Genomic DNA, 9,861 nt, shown 5'->3' with positions numbered 1-9,861 from the left:
GCTTGAAGCCCTTCCCCTGGCAAAGCTCACTCCGAGCAGCAGCTGGAGCATGGTGTGCCACCTCTCCTCTCCTTTTGCATGTGGAGCAGCTGTTCAAACCTCTCAGACTTTGCCCATCTGGTGTCTCACTCAGCACAGGCAGTTTGGAGCAGCAGTGCCACCCATGGCTACCTGCTTAGGCCCATGTGAAGTGAGTGCTGTGGCCATTAAATCTATTCTAGATTCAGGCCTATGTTCAAATGCTCTGTAAGCACTGCCCTGTGCCTTGCTTTCTCTTGTGGCAGGGTTAAAGAGCCAGCCCAGCCCAGTCTGCGCCAGGCAATTTTAGGTAGGTGACCTGTGTGCAAGTAGTAGAAAGCTGCACACACTTATTTCTGCTAGACAAGCCACTGTCCCTGCTGAGGGACAGTGCCACCCTGCCTGGAGCTGGGAAGGGAAGGCAGGAGACAGGTGGCAGCAGCCCAGCAGGCTCTGTGTCCCATGGGACCTGGCAGCCCTTGGGCAGTGGCATAATGGTCAGGCTCTTGTGCCTGTGCGGTACCTGCAAACACAGGGATGGTGTCAAAACTGGGCCCAGGACCAAAGCTGTGTGCCAGCTGTTCTGTAGTGAGGGGAGACACCATTCCCACACAGTTTTCTGTCACTTCAGATCTCTGTTCCAGTTAGCAATTTTCCAGGCCATGTAATGGTGATGTGATCAAAGTCTGTCTGAAACACTAAAATCTAGAGGGATATGGGTAAGAGAAAACACAGAGTTGCTTGAACATTACTCAAAATATTTTAATGTACATGCTGTAGCCACATTAAAGAGGAAAAAACATCTTACAGAGATGAAAGACGCCAAAGGATGTGATTTCATCATGCCAGAAGCTGTGTGTTTCAGAGTGACTGAAGCCAATAGCATCAAAATGCTCTTTTTCTGGTGTATGAAAACCAGATCAAGAGGCATGGAAAGGGAAGAGCAAACATGCATTTAACTGACAGATTAGGCTGTTCTGATCCACCAGGTAAAGATGCAGTCCTGTGGTTTTTAGGGTTTTTAAACAGGTATAAATTTGGTATAAAGAGTACTTTGAACAGTTTTACTCATACATACCTAGTGGGCTGGAATAGCTGTGCTATGTTGGGTATTTACAGAGAATGATGGAGAACATGTCAATATGCATGAAACCCCTACCACATACAGTGGGTTTGAGTCACACACCAGTGAATGTCAGCCAAGGCGAGTGTGGTACCCGGCTCTGTCACAAGGTGGAAGTTGAGCAGCCTGTGACAGCCCTGTCTGTGCTCACAGGGATACCCTGCAGTGAGCCCAGCTCCATTTCAGCCCTGCCTGCCCCTGGGTGGGACCAAGGGCACTACACACTCCTGCCAAAACCAGCCTCTCAGCTCCCCCATTTCTCTCAAGCCCTTAAAGAAGATAAGGCCAAGATTCAGCTGATGAACCAATACTCCTGAGTGCCACTGGCCACAAAGAGACATTGACTACTTTCCAAACTACTTATTAGAATCAGTGGATATTTTGATAATAGAGGTTAAGCCCAATCTAGGGAAGATCCATAAGCATAGCTGGCTTCTAGGCTAACACTAACAGGAGTTTAGACAAGGGCCATGTGTGGACATTACTACCCAGTTGTCCCTTTGCCAGAGTTGCTGGCAAAGCTCCATTCCTTAATCACTGACAGATTTGTCTCCCTCACCAGGCTCAGAAGTGTCAATAGAAGGGAACAGCTGCTTGCCTGGAGACAAGGACTTACTCTGAGCAGTTGTACTCAGTTTAGCAAAACTGTCTCTTTTCATTCCACTGTCACCCAGTTAAACCACCCTCTTCTCAGCGGGCTCCTCACCAATTTTCCAACAGGCCATTAATCCCAGATGCTGTCATAACTCAGGCCTGAGGACAACTAAAGTCAGAGCACTGCTCATAGAAATACCTAATACCACTGGAGGATCCCACGCCATACATGCTGAACAGCCTCTGCTATTCCATACTTTCCAAAAGCCAGTGAGATACAGGAGGATGAAAGTAACATTGAGGAAGTTGCATGACAGCAAAATACTGTACAGCAAAAAATGAAAGCTAGTATCTTCTGTGTTCTCCCTAACTAGTAAAAACAAGGTAGTGTGACAACTACTTTGGAGAAAAGCAGGCAGCAAACAGCACAGGGAGATGGAGTAGACATCCTCAGAAGAAATAAAAAGGAAGAAAACATAGGCCTGAGTGACCAGAATGACTTTGTAACACAGGGCTTGTTATCCTTGCCTTGCAGAAAACGTGTTGTGGGAGCAAGCTACCTGGCAGGCAGTGACAGCCTGCCCTGCCAGCCCATGGGATTTCTCAGTAGCTCAGGCAGTCCCTTGGGATTGCCCCCTTGCCAGGGAGTTCACTCAGCACCCTACATAGGGGAGCTGCACACACCAGGGCCCTCTTTTCTCCTCCCAGGTTTGGTGAAACTGTATTACCCTTCCACCAGTGAGCTTTAGGGGGACTTTCCTCACTTTCCAAGTGAGGGTTTTACCAGTGCTAATGGAACTGGGCTAAAAAAACCAGAAGGGAGCATCCCTCGCTCTCTCCCCTGGCGAAGCAGTTGCAGAGCAGCAAAGGCTGTCACAGACCCTGCCAGAAGGGACGTGAATGAGCACGGCTACTCTGTCAGCATGGTCCTTTGTGCAGAGCCCAGCTCATTAGAGAGAATCACACTAAAGCATCCGAGCACATGGCCGTTTCAGACACGTGCAGGGTGCACTGTAATGGCCAGGTACCTGACACTGCTTAGCTGTCATCCAACTGTTTGCACAGACTCTAAAAGAACAAAAATTTTGAGAAACAGACATCCATCCATGCATTTAATCAGCTACTAAAGTAGCAAGTTAGAGCAGGGTACCCTATGAACATTTTTTAAGCTCTTAAAAAGGAAAAAAACTAATCTCTTCTACTTAAGTACAATGCCTTCTTAACGCATGATGTGCAGGAAGAGACAATGTGTCAAGACCTACAAACACAACAGACATTCTGAGCAAGACTTGTAAGAAGCCCACTCTCAGTACAAAAAAGTACCAAGTGCTGGACCAAATCTCCCCCCAAGAAGAAGGTGACAGTGTTCTATTTACAAGAAAATACTGCTTCAGTTAAAAATGCTAAAAACCATTCTCTTGAGTTCATATAAAAATAATTATGTCTATGTATGCACACACATATTTACATACATTTATGGCTTTCAGTGCTTCAACCTTCTCCAATAAATGAGGAAATATAAATACTCCATTACTGCTTTTTCTCCTCCTCAGGTTTTTCAGCCTCTGCTTCTGCAACTGATAAGCTGCCACTACCGTATTTTTTTACTCGGGTTTCTACTCTGGCAAGTCTCTGTTTCACCTTTTGTTGAGATGCAGTGTATTCTGCCATGAGCCTTGCAAACCTAGTCTGCAGCGTATCCAGAGCTACTTCAAGTCGTCCTATTTTTTCTTCCAAGTCTTTTGGGTCAGCTCCCGCTTTTGCTGCCTCCTCATCTATTAAATTGTCTTTCATCAGAATTTGACGTCCTTTCTCTTCCAGAGCCTTTTTGGCTTCTGGATATTCTGTGAGGGCTTCCATTAAATCATCCTTAGACAAGCAGAACAAATCAGAATAACCAATACTCCTAATGTTGGCTGTCCTCCTGTTGCCAGATTTGCTACCTTTGATGTTTAGGATGCTGATTTCACCAAAGTAGCTGCCATCGCTTAGGACTACAAATTGGGTTATGCCATCATCTGCCACCACAGCCAATTTTCCCTCTTTAATAATGTACATTTCTCTTCCAATATCTCCTTTTTTGCAAATGTAGTCACCAGGACTGAAGACCGTAGGTTTCAGTTTCAGCACCAGCTCAATGAGAAGTCCAGCTTCACAATCCTGGAATATACGCACTTTCCTCAGCGTGTCCAAATGGACGTTGATGGCAATTTCAGCCTTCAACTTGTCAGGCAGATTTTTGAGAACTTCCTTCTCATCTACCGTTTTCTTGTTGGTCCACAGGTAATCAAACCACTTAATAACCCTGGCTTCCAAATCCTTAGTCACCTTTCGGAATTGCATGTACTGTTTAATGGAATCCACTTTGGCCTGGAACTCTGCCCTGGAAGCATTCATGTTGGAAATCATGGAGCCGACGTTCCCGACAATGGTGGCAAAGATGAGCACGCCCACCAGGAAGTCGATGACCACAAAGAGATACTCCTCATCCTTCACCGGGGGCGGTGTCTCCCCGATAGTCGTCAGCGTGAGCGTCGACCAGTACAGACTGTAAATGTACTTCCTGGACAGGCGCGCGTACTCCGGCACGGACACGTTGGGATACACCCAGGTGTCGGTTCCGAACCCGATCACCTTCGATATCGCAAAGTATATGCAGGCGTTCCAGTGGATGATGATGAGAATGTACAACACCAGATTGCCAATGCGGAACATGTTTGGATAATTTGTCCTGGTCTCGGTACGGTCAAAAAACTCAAAGAGCCGAGCAATCCTCAGCAGGCGGTTAAACCGGAGCTCGGGGTAGTTCAAACCAAGCTTGAAATATGCCAGGTCTGTTGGCACAAGAGACAGCACATCCAGTTTGAACTGCACAGTTTTGGTATAATGTTCTCGTAACTTCTTCTCATCCTGAACTAGCAAGCCTTGTTCAAGGAAGCCTTCAGAGAATAAAAAGATTTTACATTAGAGTAAAAATACCATCAACAGTAGTGAGTAACTTAACATTTCAGGCCTTAAGAATGTTAAAATTTGTACTGTTATGCCTACAGATATTGAGGTCATTTAATTGCATATTTAAATGTTTCAATCAAGTTTCAAAGCTGATATATAATGACTAAGAACAATGACTCTATTTTCACCACAGTGCTCCCTGAGGCTTTCTACTCTTTCCTGTGACAGCTGTATCTTTTTCTTTTAAGTATCTTTGCAAAAAAAAGAGGGATATTCAAGTGTCTAATTTTTCATGAATCATTGGCATGAGTCATAACTAAAGTTAAGCGAGTGTATATAAAATAGGAGTGGAATATTTTAAAATAAATACCAAGAATAAGTTGGCATAATAGATTGTTGGAAACCTTTTCCAAACAATATAGATACCCTTGAGATAAAGAAATGCAGTCACCCCCCTCCCTAAGTCATGCTTTTCTTCTTATGTCCAGTGTTAAAACTGACATGATTTTCCTTGGTTTGCACTTTGCGTTTCTAGTGAGAGAGCTGCTAAGCAGACTTCCACACATCAAAATTTCTTCATTCCAAAGACTTTGAAAAGTATTAGATTTAAAAAATTTACAAATAGATATAAACTGCAGTGAGAGACAAGAGTACAGCTCTTTTGTGCCTCTGAGGGCATTAAAAATGTTCCACAAGGAACAGCCTATATAATTGGTAGGTATCAAATACTTGCTGCAATTGGAGATATCCAACTGTCAGCCCATTGGGCCACTCAGGAGAAAATGTCCACTCAGGAAAAAACAAAACATTCCTGGTGTATCCTGGATTATCACATTTTACTAACCCCTTAGCAATCTACAAGGCACCTATAGCTTTCTCAGGGAAGCCTCTGCTGAGGAACACCAAGCTGCATTTCTTTGTGCCCTACACAGCACGGTATTTCTGGAATGTGTGGTTCATCTGAAAATGCCACATCTATTTGTGTGTATCTGGCTTTGGATCTGCAAACTGACAGCAATTACTAATGGAAGTAGTTCCTGTGCCATGCATGTGCTGCCTCCCAGAACACTGCTGAAAAAGCTGGTCAAATATGCCCTTTGGTTGTACAACTAAACAGAAAAGCTGGCCAGACTGATCAATTTCTGATACACAGTTATGAAAAATAACTTTGAAAACACCTTCCTCCTGAAAGGAGATAAAATCTCTTGGCTTTTTGTTCCCTTATGGAACTGGTCTTACAGTAAAATCTTCTGAAAGCATTAGAACACAGGGTACGCTAAACACAACCAGCTGCTGAGACATGAATCTTTTCTGTTTCACAGTGCACAGTCACCAAACAGGTGAAATGCAGTCCAACTGGCCCTGCAGCTAGACAGAAATGCACCATGGAGAAGCTGCTGATCAGAGTAGTCATGAGGCTACCTAGATCTCAGTTCCAAGGCAGACCCTGCCCTCAGATAGCAGAAAGTCTCACTCTCCCCCAAAGGCTTCCAGGACCTCCATCCCCAGCACAGATGGACCTTTTGGACTCACATGAAAAGGCAGCAGGCAAAGGCAGAGCCAGGAGGAACTGTTAAGAGAGCTGACAAAGATTTTGCCACCTAAAAGAAGCAACTTCTTTCTTGGAGTGCCTGGAACTACAGCAGACACCTGCACTGAAGCATTTGGGAGACAGCTCCAGCAATTCTGCAGTTGCAAGCCAGGCCTGAAAATTCAAATTCCAGTCAGGCTTTAACAGCCATATAATCATTATCAGGAAAGCCCATGGAAATTTATAATTCGCTTTGCCTGGACATGCCTAAGTTCTGCTCTGTTCTTTCCCATTACATCAACAGATGTAACTGCAGAAGGTAAATTTAGTTGGCACAGTAGACATTTTAACTACATAAAGAAGATGAACACCCCTCCTCATCCTGCCCCAAATACAGCACTCTTGTGATTTTGGCTGGTACCTGAAACTGACTTTCCTGTTGAACAAGGTACTTGCTAAGTTTAAGAATTTGGCTTGCCATGGGTTGTGTGCTTCCCACATGACAGCATTTTTAGCCCATCTTGTAGTTATGTTTACAACTTCTCATAGGCCATAATTAACATCAAGCTGTCAGCACAACTTAAAATAAATAAATAGATAAAAATGGATAAGATGTTAAAATGAAAGATCTAAAATTACTCTCATTTTTAAATGATCAGTGTTGTTTTGGACCCTTTCAAGGGACATTTTGAAGCTGTGTCTGTACCAGTGAAGAGAATGAGAGAGGAGATGTCTTCTGGCCCAAGACCAGCTACCGTGACAGCTTCTATTCACATGTAAGTTCTTCCAGGCCCCTCCAAAAACACCACGATGAACAACACCCAACCTCTGCTGTCCTCCTAGCTGTCCCCAGACACTGGGTGCTCTCTGGCATGGACCAAAGTGCAGCACCAAAGTGCATCAAGGACTATTCAGTAACTTGGTGACATGGATCACTGTATGCCATTGCTTAGGCCTATATTATGACCTTGCTCAGTTTAAAACAGATACCACTTTAAGGCTGGAATCGCAGCCGGCTGGATTACAGAAACAAGGACAAGAAGCTGAAGAGAACCACTTCACACATAGCATGGCACAGCCCTCATAAATCCTCTGGGTTTACACTTCCTCCAGGAAGGCAGGACCTAAGCAGGGGTTCCTGGGTTAACCCTGTAGCATCACCAGGCAGTGGGAAACTGCCAGGACCTCGCAGAGCTGCAGGAAGCACAGATGGTGGCAGATGGTGGCAGAGGGGCTACACTGCCTGTTCCAGACATAGGAGCACAGACAGAAGGCTGGGACAGGTGCCAGGTCTTCAACTTGACCAACTCAATAACCACTTCTGACCAGGATGCTGCATAGCTTGGTTAAGGAAATAGCACTTGTGGGGTGCAGCTGGTTTCCTGCCCCAAGTGCCCTATTGTCCCTTCCCCACACAGCCTGTTACAGTGGCTATGGCACGCGTATACAGCATCTGGCACGCCTATTACTGACAGAACTGAATTTAGAGACAAGTGAAGAGCAAGTGTTGGAATGTATGGCCTTAGAAAATCCAAGCTGATCAGACACTTCATCTTCTGAAAGCCTCCACTGTTGCACTCTGACAGGCTATTACAGTGGTCATACCCCACAGGGGAATTTTGTTTCCAGCCTTTAAATACATGCAGTCTTAGAAACCAAATCCCAGAAAGACTCACCTGTTCTGAACCTGACGAACATGTCAATAACATAGATAATATCAGAGAGATAATCCAAAAACAGCCATATTTTAACATGGTCCATTTGTAGCTCATCAAAGCAGGCTCTAAATAAACAAAAATTTTAAAAAATAATTAGGCCAACTGCATAAGCAGAGTACTTGCATTACATGCCCTAGCAGCATGTTAGTGCACATTTCTGCTCCAGAAATATTACAGCATATCTCCATGTGCAGACACCTGCATACTAGAGCTATGTCCAAACAGACACCAGGATCTTTCAGAATTCAAAGGTGTTCTGGACAGGAATAAAACTCAAACACATAAATGCCCCACTTATGGAGGATTACACATACCCCTCCAATTAAAAGTGCACCAGATTTCACAGGATACATATCTCCATGAAGATAATTCCCAAATAAAAGATTTTTTTCTCAGTGGCAAGCAATCCTCATCTCTCCCTACCATCTTACACAGTGTAAGGAAACCATTTCTACAGCTCTCCATCACTTTCACTGAAACTGATTTCTACATTCTACCATGGAAAAGAAATACTTGAGTTATATCCTCCTGCTCTTCGAGCATCCAAAAGATGTATGATATGAATTTAAGAGGCCCCATCCACCACTGCCCACATCCCGGGTTTCTGTTCTCTCCTGGGTGGTGGGAAGCCCTCATCCCTGGCAGTGCCCTGGGATGCAGTGGCCAGGACACAGCTCAGCCGGCAGGTGGCACACAAAGGCCACACCAGCGCTCATGAGGCCACTCAGTGCAAGTCACATCCACCTGCTTTTAGACAAAAAGGAGAAAAAAAAAAGAAGAAACACTGGCAATCTATTCCCAGTGGTAGGCATATCATACATCCCTAAGGGTGTATGAACTGTAAACCTTCTAGCTAAGTCACTCAAAAGATACTGCAGGGAGATAAGAGGGTGATTTACATAGGAAACATAATGATTGAAATGTAAAATTGTTATTAACTTAAATCCATACCTGCACACTAGCATACACCAGTTATAGAATACAGGCGCTGCAATTACAGTCAGCCAGTTGTAGTACAGATTGCTTGAAGGATCTATCACAAAGACCTCCTTTTTCTGCCTGGAAAGTAAAACATGCAGATTTACACTGGAAATGTAAGCAAGCAACCTGCTGGATCTCCCTCTTCTTGAGGCTGCTCATTTCACCATGAACTCACAGCTGCCCAAGAAGAGAAAGTATCCATGCAGGCAGTGCAGATGAGATACCAGGCATCCCATCTGACAAGCTCTACTTTTTTGTTTGACCCAGCTTTGGAAAAAGTAAGTAAGAGTGGAAAGAAAAACACAGACATTTGTATCTCCCAGGATGAAACCCACAGCCTTCTGTATTAAGCCCCACACTGAAAAAAAAACCCTTAATTGTTAAATATCTCTTATTATCACTCAGATTAGAAGGTTACATTTCATGGCTAGAGAAAGAGCCTTCTTTTGCAGGTTGATTATTGATTTTCAACAAATTCTCTTATGGAAATGACTGTATAAGCATGCATTTGAACAAGTAAAACATGTATGTATTCAAATAAATGTCTGTACAAGTAAGAAACTCTGTGTGCATATGCACATACAGTGTGTGTGACTAGAGCTGAAACATGTCTTTGTCTAAGGCAAATTTAAAACATTCACAGTCCTGGCCCCTTAGGCCTCACAACAAGGCAGTGATGCTAAAGGAAGCATACAAGCCTGGAATGTAAAGATTTGAATGTAAAGATTTGAAGAACAGCATGGCTAATAGCACAGGGTATGCTCAGAAGTGCCCACCTCCAGCATGAGAAAGGTTGATATGGAACAGAGAGCAATCAGGCTTGTAATCAGAGGAAATCAGTGGATTTGAGGTCCACAGCTGCAAAATTAATTCAGCAGCAGAACTGTGATCTGTGGACTGTATAATAGTGTGCAGAATATGTGGCAAGGCAATGCTTGAATATG

General features: G+C 44.1%; 1 protein-coding gene across 2 annotated transcripts in view; it reads right to left on the bottom strand.

Annotated features, from left to right (window-relative positions):
* Window positions 1–759: 759 nt before the first annotated feature.
* The window catches only part of CNGA3 (cyclic nucleotide gated channel subunit alpha 3), a 30,296-nt gene continuing 21,194 nt past the window's right edge, over window positions 760–9,861 (bottom strand). For both annotated transcript variants that reach the window (XM_054517977.1, XM_036389352.2), the window contains 3 exons: window positions 8,888–8,995; window positions 7,895–8,001; window positions 760–4,674 (listed from right to left, as the gene is read on the bottom strand). In XM_054517977.1, coding sequence (XP_054373952.1) covers window positions 3,266–4,674; window positions 7,895–8,001; window positions 8,888–8,995 — 1,624 coding nt within the window. In that variant the 3' untranslated portion in view covers window positions 760–3,265. The remainder of the gene's footprint in view (window positions 4,675–7,894; window positions 8,002–8,887; window positions 8,996–9,861) is intronic.

The sequence above is a fragment of the Molothrus ater genome, chromosome 2 (assembly GCF_012460135.2).
Source record: "Molothrus ater isolate BHLD 08-10-18 breed brown headed cowbird chromosome 2, BPBGC_Mater_1.1, whole genome shotgun sequence".
In the NCBI taxonomy this organism is placed as follows: Eukaryota; Metazoa; Chordata; class Aves; order Passeriformes; family Icteridae; genus Molothrus; species Molothrus ater.
Note: the sequence above shows the minus strand (reverse complement) of the source record. Positions and strands in the feature narration are given on the sequence as shown.